Consider the following 21,754-nt stretch of genomic DNA (forward strand, 5'->3'; position numbering starts at 1 on the left):
GTCAGAAATTAGACTCACAGATCGTCAGATTATATTGATAATCAAAGCCTCTGTTGTGAGTGGCACAGTTCTCCCATGGCTTCAGACAGCTTCTCTCAGTCCTGTCCTAGAAGAACCTGCCTTGTTTTTTCGTTAGCCTGTATCTAGTCTTCCATTCCTCTATGAGGTTCTTGGGAAGCCACTAATGAACAAACTCCAGCCTCACATTAAAGAACAGTCTTTTCAAACCATGTTGATCTGGCTTCCACCCAAACCACATCATAGAATCCCCTCTGGTAAAAACCATCAACCATCACAACTCTGGATATTCATCAGTGCAAACATCAATACCAGCTATTCCTAGAATCTTGAAGTAACCTTAGAAGCCAAGGTACTATTCACTAATGCCTTCATCCTTAAAGATCAAGGTCACTGCCAGCATCGGAGACAGGATGATAGCTCATTAAAAAACAGTCCGCCCTCGGAAACAAAAGGAATGTGACTGCGATTGGACAGTCTGTCAAAGCTCGACAACAGAGAGGCAGAAAAGAAAACAAAAATTGAATATACCATGAAATCTAGGCTGGGGTCTGCCACATAACATCTGACACACTGAAGCTGAGACACCATGAGCCCGTGTTAGTCACCTGCAGTGGACCACAGTAGGCCCTGAGCCGGGTGTCCTGTTGATGTAGTCCCGAACTGTCCGAACAAACTGGATGAGTGAGTGCGTGGTCTCGGGCACGCCGTGGTCAGGCCACACGGTGTAGTGAAACTGACGCACCAGCCTGGTGTAACTCAGCTGCTCCTCCTGAGAAATACAGCAAGAAAAATAATATGGCAACTCCAGAGCCCACACCACTCACCAAGGCACCTCACTGAACATAGAGTGCTTTCTGAATGCAGCACACTCGCTGAACGTAGAGCACTCGCTGCATATAGAGCACTCACTCGTTGAATGCAGATCGCTTTCTGAATGCAGCACATTTGCTGAATGTAGAACACTCACTGAACATAGAGTGTTCATGGAATGTAGAGTGCTCGCTGAACATGGAGCACTCACTGAATGTAGAGCTCTCTCTGAATATAGAGCTCTTGCTGAATGTAGAGCACTAACAGAACATAGAACGCTTTCTGAATATGGAGCACTTATGAACACAGCGCTTGATGAATGTAGACCACTCATGAATGTAGAGCACTTGCTGAATGCAGAGTACTAGCTGAATGTAGAGCACTCGTGATCATAGAGCACTTTCTGAATGTAGAGCACTCATGAAGATAGAGCGCTTACTGAATGTAGAGTACTCAATGAATGTAGAGCGCTCGCTGAACGTAAAGCACTCGCTGAATGTAGAGCGCTCACAGAACATAGAGCGCTTTCTGAATATGGAACAGCCATGAACAGACCACTTTCTGAAAGTAGAGCACTCGTGAAGATAGAGCACTCACTGAACGTGGCGCACTTGCTGAATGTAAAGCGCTCGCTGAACGTAAAGGGCTCGCTGAACGTAGAGTGATTGCTGAACGTAAAGCGCTTGCCAAACGTGGAGCGCTCCCTGAACGTAAAGGGCTTGCTGAAAATAAACCGCTTGCTGAGCGTGGAGCACTCACTGAATGTAGAGCGCTCGCTGAATGCAAAGCGCTCACTGAACGTGGAGAACTTGCTGAACATGGAGTGATCACTGAATGTAAAGCGCTCGCTGAAAGTGGAGCGCTCACTGAATGTAGAACACTCACCGAACGTGGAGCACTTGCTGAACGTGGAGCGCTGGCTGAATGTGGTGCGCTCACTGAATGAAAGGCACTCGCTGAATGTAGAGCACTCGTTGAGCGTAAAGCACTTGCTGAATGTGGCACGCTCACTGAATGTAAAGTACTCGTTGAATGTAAAGCGCTTGCTGAACATGGAGCGTTCGCTGAACGTGGAGCGCTCACTGAATGTAAAGCGCTTGCTGAATGTGGCGCGCTCACTGAATGTAAAGCGCTTGTTGAACGTAGAGCACTTGTTGAGCGTAAAGCACTCACTGAATGTAAAGCACTCGTTGAATGTAAATCACTTGCTGAACATGGAGCGCTCGCTGAACGTGGATCACTTGCTGAATGTAAAGCGCTCACCGAACGTAAAGGGCTCACTGAACGTAGAGCACTTGCTGAATGTAGAGCGCTCGCTGAATGCAAAGCGCTCACTGAATGTAAAGCGCTCGCTGAATGTAAAGCACTTGCTGAACATGGAGCGCTCACTGAATGTAAAGCGCTCACTGAACATAAAGCGCTCGCTGTACGTAGAGCACTCGTTGAGCATAAAGCACTTGCTGAACGTGGCACGCTCACTGAATGTAAAGTGCTTGCTGAACATAGAGCACTCTTTGAGCGTAAAGCGCTCTATGAACATGGCACGCTCACTGAATGTAGAACACTTGCTGAATGTCGAGTGATCGCTGAACGTAAAGCGCTTGCTGAATGTAAACCGCTTGCTGAGCGTGGATCACTCGCTGAATGTAGAGCGCTCGCTGAACGTAAAGTGCTCACTGAACGTGGAGCACTTTCTGAACGTGGTGCGCTCACTGAATGTAAAGCACTTGGTGAACGTAGAGCACTCGTTGAGCGTAAAGCCCTCGCTGAATATGGCGTGCTCACTGAATGTAAAGTACTAGCTGAATGTAAAGCGCTCGCTGAACGTGGAGTGCTCACTGTATGTAAAATACTCATTCAATGTAAAGCACTCGCTGAATGTGAAGCGCTCACTGAACATTAAGCGCTCACTGAACGTGGAGCGCTCACTGAATGTAAAGCGCTAGCTGAATGTAGAACACTCGCGGAACGTAGAGTGATCGCTGAACATAAAGGGCTTGCTGAACGTAAACCGCTTGCTGAGTGTGGAGCACTTGCTGAATGTAAAGCGCTTGCTGAACATAAAGGGCTCACTGAATGTAGAGCACTCGCTGAACGTAAAGTGCTTGCTGAACATAGAACACTCGCTGAATGTAGAGTGATTGCTGAACGTAAAGCGCTTGCCAAATGTGGAGTGCTCCCTGAATGTAAAGGGCTTGCTGAAAATAAACTGCTTGCTGAGCGTGGAGCACTCGCTGAATGTAGAGCGCTCGCTGAACGTAAAGTGCTCACTGAACGTGGAGAACTTGCTGAACGTGGAGTGATCACTGAATGTAAAAGCGCTCGCTGAATGTGGCGCGCTCACTGAATGTAAAGCGCTCACTGAACGTGGAGCGCTCGCTGAATGTAGAACACTCACTGAATGTGGAGCGCTCGCTGAACGTGGCGCACTCACTGAATGTAAGGCACTCTCTGAATGTAGAGCACTCTTTGAGCGTAAAGCACTTGCTGAATGTGGCACACTCACTGAATGTGGGCGCGCTCATTGAATGCAAAGAGCTCGTTGAATGTAGGGCACTTGCTGAACCTAAAGCACTCACTGAATGTAAAGCGCTTGCTGAACATGGAGCGCTCGCTGAAAGTGGAGCGCTTGCTGAACATGGCGCGCTCACTGAATGTAAGGCGCTCGCTGAATGTAGAGCACTCGTTGAGCGTAAAGCACTCACTGAATGTGGCACGCTCACTGAATGTAAAGTACTCGTTGAATGTAAAGCACTTGCTGAACATGGAGCGCTCACTAAACGTGGAGCGCTCACTGAATGTAAAGCGCTCGCTGAACATAGGCACTCGTTGAGCATAAAGCACTTGCTGAACGTGGCACGCTCACTGAATGTAAAGTGATTGCTGAACGTAGAGCACTCTTTGAGCGTAAAGCGCTCGATGAACATGGCACGCTCACTGAATGTAAAACACTTGCTGAATGTCGAGTGAACATTAAGCGCTCGCTGGACGTGGAGTGCTCACTGAACGTAAAGCGCTAGCTGAATGTAGAACACTCGCGGAACGTAGAGTGATCGCTGAACATAAACCGCTTGCTGAGCGTGGAGCACTCGCTGAATGTAGAGCGCTCACTGAACATAAACAACTCACTGAACGTGGAGCACTTGCTGAATGTAAAGCGCTTGCTGACTGTAAAGGGCTCGCTGAATGTAAGGCACTTGCTGAACATGGCGCGCTCACTGAACGTGGAGCACTCGCTGAACGTAAAGCGCTTGCTGAATATAAACCGCTTGCTGAACGTAGGGCACTTGCTGAACCTAAAGCACTCACTGAACATTAAGCGCTCGCTGAACGTGATGCGCTCACTGAATATAAAGCGCTCGCTGAACATAGAGCACTCGTTGAGCATAAAGCACTTGCTGAACGTGGCATGCTCACTGAATGTAAAGTGCTTGCTGAACGTAGAGCACTCTTTGAGCGTAAAGCGCTCGATGAACATGGCACGCTCACTGAACGTGGAGCACTTTCTGAACGTGGAGTGCTCACTGAATGTAAAATACTCATTCAATGTAAAGCACTTGCTGAACGTAAAGCGATTGCTGAATGTAAACCGCTTGCTGAGCGTGGGTCACTCACTGAATGTAGAGCGCTCGCTGAACGTAAAGTGCTCACTGAACGTGGAGCACTTTCTGAACGTGGCGCGCTCACTGAATGTAAAGCACTCGGTGAACGTAGAGCACTTGTTGAGCGTAAAGCACTCACTGAATGTAAAACACTCGCTGAATGTAAGGCACTTGCTGAACATGGAGCACTCACTGAACGTGGAGCACTCGCTGAACGTAAAGCGCTTGCTGAATATAAACCGCTCGCTGAATGTAGAGCGCTCGCTGAACGTAAAGTGCTCACTGAACATGGAGCACTTTCTGAACGTGGCGCGCTCACTGAATGTAGAGCACTCGTTGAACGTAAAGCCCTCGCTGAATATGGCGCGCTCACTGAATGTAAAGTACTCGCTGAATGTAAAGTGCTTGCTGAACGTAGAGCACTCTTTGAGCGTAAAGCGCTCGATGAACATGCACGCTCACTGAATGTAGAACACTTGCTGAATGTCGAGTGATTGCTGAACGTAAAGCGCTTGCTGAATGTAAACCGCTTGCTGAGCGTGGGTCACTCACTGAATGTAGAGCGCTCGCTGAACGTAAAGTGCTCACTGAACGTGGAGCACTTTCTGAACGTGGCGCGATCACTGAATGTAAAGCACTCGGTGAACGTAGAGCACTCATTGAGCGTGGAGTGCTCACTGAATGTAAAATACTCATTCAATGTAAAGCACTTGCTGAACATAAAGCACTTGCTGAATGTGAAGCGCTCACTGAACATTAAGCGCTCGCTGGACGTGGAGCGCTCACTGAACGTACAGCGCTAGCTGAATGTAGAACACTCACTGAACATAGAGTGTTCATGGAATGTAGAGTGCTCGCTGAACATGGAGACTCACTGAATGTAGAGCTCTCTCTGAATATAGAGCTCTCGCTGAATGTAGAGCACTAACAGAACATAGAACGCTTTCTGAATATGGAGCACTTATGAACACAGCGCTTGATGAATGTAGACCACTCATGAATGTAGAGCACTTGCTGAATGCAGAGTACTAGCTGAATGTAGAGCACTCGTGATCATAGAGCACTTTCTGAATGTAGAGCACTCATGAAGATAGAGCGCTTACTGAATGTAGAGTACTCAATGAATGTAGAGCGCTCGCTGAACGTAAAGCACTCGCTGAATGTAGAGCGCTCACAGAACATAGAGCGCTTTCTGAATATGGAACAGCCATGAACAGACCACTTTCTGAAAGTAGAGCACTTGTGAAGATAGAGCACTCACTGAACGTGGAGCACTTGCTGAATGTAAAGCGCTCGCTGAACGTAAAGGGCTCGCTGAACGTAGAGTGATTGCTGAACGTAAAGCGCTTGCCAAACGTGGAGCGCTCCCTGAACGTAAAGGGCTTGCTGAAAATAAACCGCTTGCTGAGCGTGGAGCACTCACTGAATGTAGAGCGCTCGCTGAATGCAAAGCGCTCACTGAACGTGGAGAACTTGCTGAACATGGAGTGATCACTGAATGTAAAGTGCTTGCTGAAAGTGGAGCGCTCACTGAATGTAGAACACTCACCGAACGTGGAGCACTTGCTGAACGTGGAGCGCTGGCTGAATGTGGCGCACTCACTGAATGAAAGGCACTCGCTGAATGTAGAGCACTCGTTGAGCGTAAAGCACTCGCTGAATGTGGCACGCTCACTGAATGTAAAGTACTCGTTGAATGTAAAGCGCTTGCTGAACATGGAGCGTTCGCTGAACGTGGAGCACTCACTGAATGTAAAGCGCTTGCAGAATGTGGCGCACTCACTGAATGTAAAGCGCTCACTGAACGTGGAGCGCTCGCTGAATGTAGAACACTCACTGAATGTGGAGCGCTCGCTGAACGTGGCGCACTCACTGAATGTAAGGCACTCTCTGAATGTAGAGCACTCGTTGAGCATAAAGCACTTGCTGAACGTGGCACGCTCACTGAATGTAAAGTGCTTGCTGAACGTAGAGCACTCTTTGAGCGTAAAGCGCTCGATGAACATGGCACGCTCACTGAATGTAAAACACTTGCTGAATGTCGAGTGAACATTAAGTGCTCGCTGGACGTGGAGTGCTCACTGAACGTAAAGCGCTAGCTGAATGTAGAACACTCGCGGAACGTAGAGTGATCGCTGAACATAAAGGGCTTGCTGAACGTAAACCGCTTGCTGAGCGTGGAGCACTCGCTGAATGTAGAGCGCTCACTGAACATAAAGCACTCACTGAACGTGGAGCACTTGCTCAATGTAAAGCGCTTGCTGACCGTAAAGGGCTCGCTGAATGTAAGGCACTTGCTGAACATGGCATGCTCACTGAACGTGGAGCAGTCGCTGAACGTAAAGCGCTTGCTGAATATAAACCGCTTGCTGAACGTAGGGCACTTGCTGAACCTAAAGCACACACTGAATGTAAAGCGCTCGCTGAACGTGGAGCGCTCGCTGAATGTAGAACACTCACTGAATGTGGAGCGCTCGCTGAACGTGGCGCACTCACTGAATGTAAGGCACTCTCTGAATGTAGAGCACTCTTTGAGCGTAAAGCACTTGCTGAATGTGGCACACTCACTGAATGTGGGCGCGCTCATTGAATGTAAAGCGCTCGTTGAACGTAGGGCACTTGCTGAACCTAAAGCACTCACTGAATGTAAAGCGCTTGCTGAACATGGAGCGCTCGCTGAAAGTGGAGCGCTTGCTGAACATGGCGCGCTCACTGAATGTAAGGCGCTCGCTGAATGTAGAGCACTCATTGAGCGTAAAGCACTCACTGAATGTGGCACGCTCACTGAATGTAAAGTACTCGTTGAATGTAAAGCACTTGCTGAACATGGAGCGCTCGCTAAACGTGGAGCGCTCACTGAACATTAAGCGCTCGCTGAACGTGACGCGCTCACTGAATGTAAAGCGCTCGCTGAACATAGGCACTCGTTGAGCATAAAGCACTTGCTGAACGTGGCACACTCACTGAATGTAAAGTGCTTGCTGAACATAGAGCACTCTTTGAGCGTAAAGCGCTCGATGAACATGGCACGCTCACTGAATGTAAAGCGCTAGCTGAATGTAGAACACTCGCGGAACATAGAGTGATCGCTGAACATAAAGGGCTTGCTGAACGTAAACCGCTTGCTGAGCGTGGAGCACTCGCTGAATGTAGAGCGCTCACTGAACATAAAGCACTCACTGAACGTGGAGCACTTGCTGAATGTAGAGCGCTCACTGAACATAAAGAACTCACTGAACGTGGAGCACTTGCTGAATGTAGAGCGCTCACTGAACATAAAGCACTCACTGAACGTGGAGCACTTGCTGAATGTAGAGCGCTCACTGAACATAAAGCACTCACTGAACGTGGAGCACTCGCTGAATGTAGAGCGCTCACTGAACATAAAGAACTCACTGAACGTGGAGCACTTGCTGAATGTAAAGCGCTTGCTGACCGTAAAGGGCTCGCTGAATGTAAGGCACTTGCTGAACATGGCGCGCTCACTGAACGTGGAGCACTCGCTGAACGTAAAGCGCTTGCTGAATATAAACCGCTTGCTGAACGTAGGGCACTTGCTGAACCTAAAGCACACACTGAATGTAAAGCGCTCGCTGAACGTGGAGCGCTCGCTGAAAGTGGAGCGCTCGCTGAACATGGCACACTCACTGAATGTAAGGCGCTCACTGAATGAAGAGCACTCGTTGTGCGTAAAGCACTCGCTGAATGTGGCACGCTCACTGAATGTAAAGTACTCGTTGAACGTGGAGCACTCGCGGAACGTAAAGCGCTTGCTGAATATAAACCGCTTGCTGAACGTAGGGCACTTGCTGAACCTAAAGCACTCACTGAACATTAAGCGCTCGCTGAACGTGATGCGCTCACTGAATGTAAAGCGATCGCTGAACATAGAGCACTCGTTGAGCATAAAGCACTTGCTGAACGTGGCACGCTCACTGAATGTAAAGTGCTTGCTGAACGTAGAGCACTCTTTGAGCGTAAAGCGCTCGATGAACATGGCACGCTCACTGAACGTGGAGCACTTTCTGAACGTGGAGTGCTCACTGAATGTAAAATACTCATTCAATGTAAAGCACTTGCTGAACGTAAAGCGATTGCTGAATGTAAACCGCTTGCTGAGCGTGGGTCACTCACTGAATGTAGAGCGCTCGCTGAATGTAAAGTGCTCACTGAACGTGGAGCACTTTCTGAACGTGGCGCGCTCACTGAATGTAAAGCACTCGGTGAACGTAGAGCACTTGTTGAGCGTAAACCACTCACTGAATGTAAAACACTCGCTGAATGTAAGGCACTTGCTGAACATGGAGCACTCACTGAACGTGGAGCACTCACTGAACGTAAAGCGCTTGCTGAATATAAACCGCTCGCTGAATGTAGAGCGCTCGCTGAACGTAAAGTGCTCACTGAACATGGAGCACTTTCTGAACGTGGCGCGCTCACTGAATGTAGAGCACTCGTTGAGCGTAAAGCCCTCGCTGAATATGGCGCGCTCACTGAATGTAAAGTACTCGCTGAATGTAAAGTGCTTGCTGAACGTAGAGCACTCTTTGAGCGTAAAGCGCTCGATGAACATGGCACGCTCACTGAATGTAGAACACTTGCTGAATGTCGAGTGATTGCTGAACGTAAAGCGCTTGCTGAATGTAAACCGCTTGCTGAGCGTGGGTCACTCACTGAATGTAGAGCGCTCGCTGAACGTAAAGTGCTCACTGAACGTGGAGCACTTTCTGAACGTGGCGCGATCACTGAATGTAAAGCACTCGGTGAACGTAGAGCACTCATTGAGCGTGGAGTGCTCACTGAATGCAAAATACTCATTCAATGTAAAGCACTTGCTGAACATAAAGCACTTGCTGAATGTGAAGCGCTCACTGAACATTAAGCGCTCGCTGGACGTGGAGCGCTCACTGAACGTAAAGCGCTAGCTGAATGTAGAACACTCGCGGAACGTAGAGTGATCGCTGAACATAAAGGGCTTGCTGAATGTAAACTGCTTGCTGAGCGCGGATCACTCGCTGAATGTAGAGCGCTCGCTGAATGTAAAGTGCTCACTGAACGTGGAGCACTTTCTGAACGTGGCGCGCTCACTGAATGTAAAGCACTCGGTGAACGTAGAGCACTTGTTGAGCGTAAACCACTCACTGAATGTAAAACACTCGCTGAATGTAAGGCACTTGCTGAACATGGAGCACTCACTGAACGTGGAGCACTCACTGAACGTAAAGCGCTTGCTGAATATAAACCGCTCGCTGAATGCAGAGCGCTCGCTGAACGTAAAGTGCTCACTGAACATGGAGCACTTTCTGAACGTGGCGCGCTCACTGAATGTAGAGCACTCGTTGAGCGTAAAGCCCTCGCTGAATATGGCGCGCTCACTGAATGTAAAGTACTCGCTGAATGTAAAGTGCTTGCTGAACGTAGAGCACTCTTTGAGCGTAAAGCGCTCGATGAACATGGCACGCTCACTGAATGTAGAACACTTGCTGAATGTCGAGTGATTGCTGAACGTAAAGCGCTTGCTGAATGTAAACCGCTTGCTGAGCGTGGGTCACTCACTGAATGTAGAGCGCTCGCTGAACGTAAAGTGCTCACTGAACGTGGAGCACTTTCTGAACATGGCGCGATCACTGAATGTAAAGCACTCGGTGAACGTAGAGCACTCATTGAGCGTGGAGTGCTCACTGAATGTAAAATAATCATTCAATGTAAAGCACTTGCTGAACATAAAGCACTTGCTGAATGTGAAGCGCTCACTGAACATTAAGCGCTCGCTGGACGTGGAGCGCTCACTGAACGTACAGCGCTAGCTGAATGTAGAACACTCACTGAACATAGAGTGTTCATGGAATGTAGAGTGCTCGCTGAACATGGAGACTCACTGAATGTAGAACACTCGCGGAACGTAGAGTGATCGCTGAACATAAAGGAGCTTGCTGAATGTAAACTGCTTGCTGAGCGCGGATCACTCGCTGAATGTAGAGCGCTCGCTGAATGTAAAGTGCTCACTGAACGTGGAGCACTTTCTGAACGTGGCGCGCTCACTGAATGTAAAGCACTCGGTGAACGTAGAGCACTTGTTGAGCGTAAACCACTCACTGAATGTAAAACACTCGCTGAATGTAAGGCACTTGCTGAACATGGAGCACTCACTGAACGTGGAGCACTCACTGAACGTAAAGCGCTTGCTGAATATAAACCGCTCGCTGAATGTAGAGCGCTCGCTGAACGTAAAGTGCTCACTGAACATGGAGCACTTTCTGAACGTGGCGCGCTCACTGAATGTAGAGCACTCGTTGAGCGTAAAGCCCTCGCTGAATATGGCGCGCTCACTGAATGTAAAGTACTCGCTGAATGTAAAGTGCTTGCTGAACGTAGAGCACTCTTTGAGCGTAAAGCACTCGATGAACATGGCACGCTCACTGAATGTAGAACACTTGCTGAATGTCGAGTGATTGCTGAACGTAAAGCGCTTGCTGAATGTAAACCGCTTGCTGAGCGTGGGTCACTCACTGAATGTAGAGCGCTCGCTGAATGTAAAGTGCTCACTGAACGTGGAGCACTTTCTGAACGTGGCGCGATCACTGAATGTAAAGCACTCGGTGAACGTAGAGCACTCATTGAGCGTGGAGTGCTCACTGAATGTAAAATACTCATTCAATGTAAAGCACTTGCTGAACATAAAGCACTTGCTGAATGTGAAGCGCTCACTGAACATTAAGCGCTCGCTGGACGTGGAGCGCTCACTGAACGTAAAGCGCTAGCTGAATGTAGAACACTCGCGGAACGTAGAGTGATCGCTGAACATTAAGGGCTTGTTGAATGTAAACTGCTTGCTGAGCGCGGATCACTCGCTGAATGTAGAGCACTTGCTGAACGTAAAGGGCTCGCTGAATGTAGAGCACTCGCTGAATGTAAAGTGCTTGCTGAACGTAGAACACTCACTGAAAGTGGAGCACTCGCTGAACGTGGCGCGCTCACTGAATGTAGAGCACTCTTTGAGCGTAAAGCACTCGCTGAATGTGGCACGCTCACTGAATGTAAAGTACTTGTTGAATGTAAAGCACTCGGTGAATGTAGAGCACTTGTTGAGCGTAAAGCACTCACTGAATGTAAAACACTCGCTGAATGTAAGGCACTTGCTGAACATGGAGCACTCACTGAACGTGGAGCACTCGCTGAACGTAAAGCGCTTGCTGAATATAAACCGCTCGCTGAATGTAGAGTGCTCGCTGAACGTAAAGTGCTGACTGAACATGGAGCACTTTCTGAACGTGGCGCGCTCACTGAATGTAGAGCACTCGCTGAATGTAAAGTGCTTGCTGAACGTAGAGCACTCTTTGAGCGTAAAGCGCTCGATGAACATGGCACGCTCACTGAATGTAGAACACTTGCTGAATGTCGAGTGATTGCTGAACGTAAAGCGCTTGCTGAATGTAAACCGCTTGCTGAGCGTGGGTCACTCACTGAATGTAGAGCGTAAAGTGCTCACTGAACGTGGAGCACTTTCTGAACGTGGCGCGATCACTGAATGTAAAGCACTCTGTGAACGTAGAGCACTTATTGAGCGTGGAGTGCTCACTGAATGTAAAATACTCATTCAATGTAAAGCACTTGCTGAACATAAAGCACTTGCTGAATGTGAAGCGCTCACTGAACATTAAGCGCTCGCTGGACGTGGAGCGCTCACTGAACGTAAAGGGCTCGCTGAATGTAGAGCACTCGCTGAACGTAAAGTGCTTGCTGAACGTAGAACACTCACTGAAAGTGGAGCACTCGCTGAACGTGGCGCGCTCACTGAATGTAAAGTACTTGTTGAATGTAAAGCACTCGGTGAATGTAGAGCACTCGTTGAGCATAAAGCCCTCGCTGAATATGGCGCGCTCACTGAATGTAAAGTACTCACTGAATGTAAAGTGCTTGCTGAACGTAGAGCACTCTTTGAGCGTAAAGTGCTCGATGAACATGGCACGCTCACTGAATGTATAACACTTGCTGAATGTCAAGTGATTGCTGAACGTAAAGCGCTTGCTGAATGTAAACCGCTTGCTGAGCGTGGGTCACTCGCTGAATGTAGAGCACTCGCTGAAAGTAAAGTGCTCACTGAACGTGGAGCACTTTCTGAACGTGGCGCGCTCACTGAATGTAAAGCACTCGGTGAACGTAGAGCACTCGTTGAGTGTAAAGCCCTCGCTGAATATGGCGCGTTCACTGAATGTAAAGCACTCGGTGAACGTAGAGCACTCTTTGAGCGTAAAGTGCTCGATGAACATGGCACGCTCACTGAATGTATAACACTTGCTGAATGTCGAGCGCTTGCTGAATGTAAACCGCTTGCTGAGCGTGGGTCACTCGCTGAATGTAGAGCGCTCGCTGAAAGTAAAGTGCTCACTGAACGTGGAGTACTTTCTGAACGTGGTGCGCTCACTGAATGTAAAGCACTCGCTGGACGTGGAGCGCTCACTGAACGTAAAGCGCTAGCTGAATGTAGAACACTCACTGAACATAGAGTGTTCATGGAATGTAGAGTGCTCGCTGAACATGGAGACTCACTGAATGTAGAACACTCGCGGAACGTAGAGTGATCGCTGAACATAAAGGGCTTGCTGAATGTAAACTGCTTGCTGAGCGCGGATCACTCGCTGAATGTAGAGCGCTCGCTGAATGTAAAGTGCTCACTGAACGTGGAGCACTTTCTGAACGTGGCGCGCTCACTGAATGTAAAGCACTCGGTGAACGTAGAGCACTTGTTGAGCGTAAACCACTCACTGAATGTAAAACACTCGCTGAATGTAAGGCACTTGCTGAACATGGAGCACTCACTGAACGTGGAGCACTCACTGAACGTAAAGCGCTTGCTGAATATAAACCGCTCGCTGAATGTAGAGCGCTCGCTGAACGTAAAGTGCTCACTGAACATGGAGCACTTTCTGAACGTGGCGCGCTCACTGAATGTAGAGCACTCGTGAGCGTAAAGCCCTCGCTGAATATGGCGCGCTCACTGAATGTAAAGTACTCGCTGAATGTAAAGTGCTTGCTGAACGTAGAGCACTCTTTGAGCGTAAAGCACTCGATGAACATGGCACGCTCACTGAATGTAGAACACTTGCTGAATGTCGAGTGATTGCTGAACGTAAAGCGCTTGCTGAATGTAAACCGCTTGCTGAGCGTGGGTCACTCACTGAATGTAGAGCGCTCGCTGAATGTAAAGTGCTCACTGAACGTGGAGCACTTTCTGAACGTGGCGCGATCACTGAATGTAAAGCACTCGGTGAACGTAGAGCACTCATTGAGCGTGGAGTGCTCACTGAATGTAAAATACTCATTCAATGTAAAGCACTTGCTGAACATAAAGCACTTGCTGAATGTGAAGCGCTCACTGAACATTAAGCGCTCGCTGGACGTGGAGCGCTCACTGAACGTAAAGCGCTAGCTGAATGTAGAACACTCGCGGAACGTAGAGTGATCGCTGAACATAAAGGGCTTGCTGAATGTAAACTGCTTGCTGAGCGCGGATCACTCGCTGAATGTAGAGCACTTGCTGAACGTAAAGGGCTCGCTGAATGTAGAGCACTCGCTGAATGTAAAGTGCTTGCTGAACGTAGAACACTCACTGAAAGTGGAGCACTCGCTGAACGTGGCGCGCTCACTGAATGTAGAGCACTCTTTGAGCGTAAAGCACTCGCTGAATGTGGCACGCTCACTGAATGTAAAGTACTTGTTGAATGTAAAGCACTCGGTGAATGTAGAGCACTTGTTGAGCGTAAAGCACTCACTGAATGTAAAACACTCGCTGAATGTAAGGCACTTGCTGAACATGGAGCACTCACTGAACGTGGAGCACTCGCTGAACGTAAAGCGCTTGCTGAATATAAACCGCTCGCTGAATGTAGAGTGCTCGCTGAACGTAAAGTGCTGACTGAACATGGAGCACTTTCTGAACGTGGCGCGCTCACTGAATGTAGAGCACTCGTTGAGCGTAAAGCCCTCGCTGAATATGGCGCGCTCATTGAATGTAAAGTACTCGCTGAATGTAAAGTGCTTGCTGAACGTAGAGCACTCTTTGAGCGTAAAGCGCTCGATGAACATGGCACGCTCACTGAATGTAGAACACTTGCTGAATGTCGAGTGATTGCTGAACGTAAAGCGCTTGCTGAATGTAAACCGCTTGCTGAGCGTGGGTCACTCACTGAATGTAGAGCGTAAAGTGCTCACTGAACGTGGAGCACTTTCTGAACGTGGCGCGATCACTGAATGTAAAGCACTCTGTGAACGTAGAGCACTCATTGAGCGTGGAGTGCTCACTGAATGTAAAATACTCATTCAATGTAAGCACTTGCTGAACATAAAGCACTTGCTGAATGTGAAGCGCTCACTGAACATTAAGCGCTCGCTGGACGTGGAGCGCTCACTGAACGTAAAGGGCTCGCTGAATGTAGAGCACTCGCTGAACGTAAAGTGCTTGCTGAACGTAGAACACTCACTGAAAGTGGAGCACTCGCTGAACGTGGCGCGCTCACTGAATGTAAAGTACTTGTTGAATGTAAAGCACTCGGTGAATGTAGAGCACTCGTTGAGCGTAAAGCCCTCGCTGAATATGGCGCGCTCACTGAATGTAAAGTACTCACTGAATGTAAAGTGCTTGCTGAACGTAGAGCACTCTTTGAGCGTAAAGTGCTCGATGAACATGGCACGCTCACTGAATGTATAACACTTGCTGAATGTCAAGTGATTGCTGAACGTAAAGCGCTTGCTGAATGTAAACCGCTTGCTGAGCGTGGGTCACTCGCTGAATGTAGAGCACTCGCTGAAAGTAAAGTGCTCACTGAACGTGGAGCACTTTCTGAACGTGGCGCGCTCACTGAATGTAAAGCACTCGGTGAACGTAGAGCACTCTTTGAGCGTAAAGTGCTCGATGAACATGGCACGCTCACTGAATGTATAACACTTGCTGAATGTCGAGCGCTTGCTGAATGTAAACCGCTTGCTGAGCGTGGGTCACTCGCTGAATGTAGAGCGCTCGCTGAAAGTAAAGTGCTCACTGAACGTGGAGTACTTTCTGAACGTGGTGCGCTCACTGAATGTAAAGCACTCGGTGAACGTAGAGCACTCCTTGAGCGTAAAGCCCTCGCTGAATATGGCGCGCTCACTGAATGTAAAGTACTCACTGAATGTAAAGCGCTTGCTGAGCATGGAGCGCTCGCTGAATGTGGAGTGCTCACTGAATGTAAAATACTCATTCAATGTAAAGCACTTGCTGAACATAAAGCACTCGCTGAATGTGAAGCGCTCACTGAACATTAAGCGCTCGCTGGATGTGGAGCGCTTACTGAACGTAAAGCGCTAGCTGAATGTAGAACACTCGCGGAACGTAGAGTGATCGCTGAACATAAAGGGCTTGCTGAACGTAAACCGCTTGCTGAGCGTGGAGCACTCGCTGAATGTAGAGCGCTCACTGAACGTGGAGCACTTCCTGAATGTAAAGCGCTTGCTGAACGTAAAGCGCTTGCCAAACGTGGAACACTCCCTGAATGTAAAGGGCTTGCTGAAAATAAACCACTTGCTGAGCGTGGAGCACTCGCTGAATGTAGAGCGCTCGCTGAATGCAAAGCTCTCACTGAATGTGGAGAACTTGCTGAATGTGGACTGATCACTGAATGTAAAAGCGCTCGCTGAATGTGGCGCGCTCACTGAATGTAAAGCGCTCGCTGAACGTGGAGCGCTCGCTGAATGTAGAACACTCACTGAACGTGGAGCACTCGCTGAACGTGGCGCGCTCACTGAATGTAAGGTGCTTATTGAACGTAGAGCGCTCGCTGAACGTGGAGCGCTCACTGAATGTAAGGTGCTTACTGAGCGTAGAGCGCTCGCTGAACGTAGAGCGCTTGCTGAATGTAGAGCGCTCGCTGAACGTAAAGCGCTCGCTGAACGTAGAGCGCTTGCTGAACATAAAGCGCTCAGTGAATGAAGAACGCCCGCTGAATGTAATGCGATCACTGAATGTGGAGCGCTCACTGAATGTAAAGGACTCGTTGAACGTAAAGCGCTCGCTGAACGTTGAGCACTCGTTGAGCATAACACACTCGCTGAACATAGAGCACTCGTTGAGCGTAAAGCACTCACTGAAAGTGGCACGCTCACTGAAAGTGGCACGCTCACTGAACGTAAAGCACTTGCTGAACATGGAGCACTCACTGAATGTAAGGTGCTTATTGAACGTAGAGCGCTCGCTGAACGTGGAGCACTCACTGAATGTAAGGTGCTTATTGAACGTAGAGCGCTCGCTGAACGTGGAGCGCTCACTGAATGTAAGGTGCTTACTGAGCGTAGAGCGCTCGCTGAACGTAGAGCGCTTGCTGAATGTAGAGCGCTCGCTGAACGTAAAGCGCTCGCTGAACGTAGAGCGCTTGCTGAACATAAAGCGCTCAGTGAATGAAGAACGCCCGCTGAATGTAATGCGATCACTGAATGTGGAGCGCTCACTGAATGTAAAGGACTCGTGAACGTAAAGCGCTCGCTGAACGTTGAGCACTCGTTGAGCATAACACACTCGCTGAACATAGAGCACTCGTTGAGCGTAAAGCACTCACTGAAAGTGGCACGCTCACTGAAAGTGGCACGCTCACTGAACGTAAAGCACTTGCTGAACATGGAGCACTCACTGAATGTAAGGTGCTTATTGAACGTAGAGCGCTCGCTGAACGTGGAGCACTCACTGAATGTAAGGTGCTTATTGAACGTAGAGCGCTCGCTGAATGTGGAGCGCTCACTGAATGTAAGGTGCTTACTGAACGTAGAGCGCTCGCTGAATGTAAGGTGCTCGCTGAATGTAGAGCACTCTTTGAGCGTAAAGCACTCGCTGAATGTGGCACGCTCACTGAATGTGGCGCACTCACTGAATGTAAAATACTCAGTCAATGTAAAGCACTTGCTGAACATAAAGCACTCGCTGAATGTGAAGCGCTCACTGAACATTAAGCGCTCGCTGAACATGGCGCGCTCACTGAATGTGAAGCGCTCGCTGAACATTAAGCGCTCGCTGAACATGGCGCGCTCACTGAATGTGAAGCGCTCGCTGAACATTAAGCGCTCGCTGAACGTGGCACGCTCACTGAATGTGGCACGCTCACTGAATGTAATGTGCTTGCTGAACGTAGAGCACTCTTTGAGCGTAAAGCGCTCGATGAACATGGCACGCTCACTGAATGTAGAACAGTTGCTGAATGTCGAGTGATCGCTGAACGTAAAGCGCTTGCTGAATGTAAACCGCTTGCTGAGCGTGGAACACTCGCTGAATGTAGATCGCTTGCTGAACGTAAAGTGCTCACTGAACGTGGAGCACTTTCTGAACGTGGCGCGCTCACTGAATGTAAAGCACTCGTTCAGCGTAAATCGCTCGCTGAACGTGGTGCGCTCACTGAATGTGGCACACTCACTGAATGTAAAGCGCTCTAATGTAAAGCGCTTGCGGAACATGGAGCACTCGCTGAACGTGGAGCGCTCACTTTGTACAAAGTGGTTGCTGAACTTGGAGCGCTCAATGAATGGAAGGCACTTGCTGAACGTAAAACACTTGCTGAACGTGGAGCACTAGCTGAACGTAAAGGGCTCACTGTACATAAAGCGCTCGCTGAATGTAGAACGCTTGCTGAACATAGAGTGATCGCTGAAGGTAAAGCGCTCATCGAACATGGAGCACTCGCTGAATGTGGCACGCTCACTGAACATAAAGCGCTCGCTGAACATGGAGCGCTCGCTGAACGTGGAGCACTCACTGAATGTAAAGCACTCGCTGAACGTAGAGCACTCGTTGAGCATAACGCACTCGCTGAACATAGAGCACTCGTTGAGCGTAAAGCGCTCACTGAAAGTGGCACGCACACTGAATGTAAAGCACTCGTTGAGCATAAAGCACTCGCTGAACGTGGAGTGCTCACTGAATGTAAGGGGCTCGGTGAACGTAGAGTGCTCACTGAACGTAAAGCGCTTGCTGAACATGGAGCACTCGCTGAACGTGGAGCGCTCACTGAATGTAAGGTGCTTACTGAACGTACAGTGCTCGCTGAACGTAGAGTGCTCACTGAACGTAAAGCGCTTGCTGAACATGGAGCACTCCCTGAACGTGGAGCGCTCACTGAATGTAAGGTGCTTACTGAACGTAGTGCGCTCGCTGAACTAAGAGTGCTCACTGAATGTAACGTGCTTACTGAAAGTAGAGCGCTCGCTGAACGTAGAGCGCTCACTGAACGTAGAGCGCTCACTGAAAGTGTTCTACATTCAGTGAGCGCGCCACATTCAGTGAGTGTGCCACATTCAGCGAGTGCTTTACGCTCAAAGAGTGCTCTACATTCAGCGAGCACCTTACATTCAGTGAATTTTTGATCAGGATATGTCATTCAAAGCGCATATTAAACAAATATGTAGGACTGCTTTTTTGCATTTACGCAATATCTCTAAAATCAGAAAGGTCTTGTCTCAGAGTGATGCTGAAAAACTAATTCATGCATTTATTTCCTCTAGGCTGGACTATTGTAATTCATTATTATCAGGTTGTCCTAAAAGTTCCCTAAAAAGCCTTCAGTTAATTCAAAATGCTGCAGCTAGAGTACTGACGGGGACTAGAAGGAGAGAGCATATCTCACCCATATTGGCCTCTCTTCATTGGCTTCCTGTTAATTCTAGAATAGAATTTAAAATTCTTCTTCTTACTTATAAGGTTTGAATAATCAGGTCCCATCTTATCTTAGGGACCTCATAGTACCATATCACCCCAATAGAGCGCTTCGCTCTCAGACTGCAGGCTTACTTGTAGTTCCTAGGGTTTGTAAGAGTAGAATGGGAGGCAGAGCCTTCAGCTTTCAGGCTCCTCTCCTGTGGAACCAGCTCCCAATTCAGATCAGGGAGACAGACACCCTCTCTACTTTTAAGATTAGGCTTAAAACTTTCCTTTTTGCTAAAGCTTATAGTTAGGGCTGGATCAGGTGACCCTGAACCATCCCTTAGTTATGCTGCTATAGACTTAGACTGCTGGGGGGTTCCCATGATGCACTGTTTCTTTCTCTTTTTGCTCTGTATGCACCACTCTGCATTTAATCATTAGTGATCGATCTCTGCTCCCCTCCACAGCATGTCTTTTTCCTGGTTCTCTCCCTCAGCCCCAACCAGTCCCAGCAGAAGACTGCCCCTCCCTGAGCCTGGTTCTGCTGGAGGTTTCTTCCTGTTAAAAGGGAGTTTTTCCTTCCCACTGTAGCCAAGTGCTTGCTCACAGGGGGTCGTTTTGACCGTTGGGGTTTTACATAATTATTGTATGGCCTTGCCTTACAATATAAAGTGCCTTGGGGCAACTGTTTGTTGTGATTTGGCGCTATATAAAAAAATTGATTGATTGATTGATTGATTGAATGTAGAACACTCGCTGAACGTGGCGCGCTCACTGAATGTAAGGCGCTCGCTGAATGTAGAGCACTCTTTTAGCGTAAAGCACTCGCTGAATGTAAAGTACTTGTTGAATGTAAAGCGCTTGCTGAACATGGAGCGCTTGTTGAACGTGGCACGCTCACTGAATGTGGGGCGCTCACTGAATGTAAAGCGCTCACTGAACATAAAGCACTCGCTGAGCATAAAGCACTTGCTGAACGTGGCATGCTCACTGAATGTAAAGTGCTTGCTGAACGTAGAGCACTCTTTGAGCGTAAAGCGCTCGATGAACATGGCAGGCTCACTGAATGTCGAGTGATCGCTGAATGTAAACCGCTTGCTGAACGTTAAGTGCTCACTGAACGTGGAGCACTTTCTGAATGTGGCGCGCTCACTGAATGTAAAGCACTCGGTGAACGTAGAGCACTCGAGTGTAAAGCGTTCGCTGAACGTGGTGCGCTCACCGAATGTGGCACACTCACTGAATGTAAAGCGCTCGAATGTAAAGCGCTTGCGGAACATGGAGCACTCGCTGAATGTGGAGCGCTCACTGAGTACAAAGTGCTCGCTGAACGTGGAGCGCTCAATGAATGGAAGGCACTTGCTGAACGTAAAGGCTCACTGTACATAAAGCGCTCGCTGAATGTAGAACGCTTGCTGAACGCAGAGTGATTGCTGAAGGTAAAGCGCTCATCGAACGTGGAGCACTCGCTGAACGTGGCACGCTCACTGAACATAAAGCGCTCACTGAACATAAAGCGCTCGCTGAACATAAAGTGCTCGCTGAACATAGAGCACTCGTTGAATGTAAAGCGCTTGCTGAACATGGAGTGCTCGCTGAACGTGGAGCACTCACTGAATGTAAAGCGCTCACTGAACTTTGAGCACTCGTTGAGCATAACACACTCGCTGAACATAGAGCACTCGTTGAGCATAAAGCGCTCACTGAAAGTGGCACGCTCACTGAAAGTGGCACGCTCACTGAATGTAAAGCGCTTGCTGAACATGGAGCACTCACTGAATGTAAAGGACTTGTTGAACGTAAAGCGCTCGGTGAATGTGGAGCGCTCACTGAATGTAAGGTGCTTATTGAACGTAGAGCGCTCGCTGAACGTAGAGCGCTTGCTGAACGTAGAGTGCTCGCTGAACGTAAAGCGCTCGCTGAACGTAGAGCGCTTGCTGAACATAAAGCGCTCAGTGAATGAAGAACGCCCGCTGAATGTAATGCGATCACTGAATGTGGAGCGCTCACTGAATGTAAAGGACTCGTTGAACGTAAAGCGCTCGCTGAACGTTGAGCACTCGTTGAGCATAACACACTCGCTGAACATAGAGCACTCGTTGAGCGTAAAGCGCTCAATGAAAGTGGCACGCTCACTGAATGTAAAGCGCTTGCTGAACATGGAGCACTCACTGAATGTAAGGTGCTTATTGAATGTAGAGCGCTCGCTGAACGTGGAGCGCTCACTGAATGTAAGGTGCTTATTGAACGTAGAGCGCTCGCTGAACGTGGAGCGCTCACTGAATGTAAGGTGCTTATTGAACGTAGAGCGCTCGCTGAACGTGGAGCGCTCACTGAATGTAAGGTGCTTACTGAACGTAAAGCACTCGCTGAACGTGGAGCGCTCACTGAATGTAAGGTGCTTACTGAATGTAAAGCACTCGCTGAACGTGGAGCGCTCACTGAATGTAAGGTGCTTATTGAATGTAGAGCGCTCGCTGAACGTGGAGCGCTCACTGAATGTAAGGTGCTTACTGAATGTAAAGCACTCGCTGAACGTGGAGCGCTCACTGAATGTAAGGTGCTTATTGAATGTAGAGCGCTCGCTGAACGTGGAGCGCTCACTGAATGTAAGGTGCTTACTGAATGTAAAGCACTCGCTGAACGTGGAGCGCTCACTGAATGT

At 48.8% G+C, this 21,754-nt stretch overlaps 1 protein-coding gene across 1 annotated transcript in view; it reads right to left on the reverse strand.

Annotated features, from left to right (window-relative positions):
* LOC117506028 (receptor-type tyrosine-protein phosphatase beta) overlaps positions 1-21,754 on the reverse strand; it is a 43,405-nt gene that overhangs the window by 8,161 nt on the left and 13,490 nt on the right. Inside the window, exon 2 of the mRNA XM_034165566.1 lies at positions 627-790. Within this exon, the coding sequence (XP_034021457.1) occupies positions 627-790 (164 nt within the window). The remainder of the gene's footprint in view (positions 1-626; positions 791-21,754) is intronic.

The sequence above is a fragment of the Thalassophryne amazonica genome, unplaced genomic scaffold, assembly GCF_902500255.1.
Source record: "Thalassophryne amazonica unplaced genomic scaffold, fThaAma1.1, whole genome shotgun sequence".
Classification (NCBI taxonomy): domain Eukaryota; kingdom Metazoa; phylum Chordata; class Actinopteri; order Batrachoidiformes; family Batrachoididae; genus Thalassophryne; species Thalassophryne amazonica.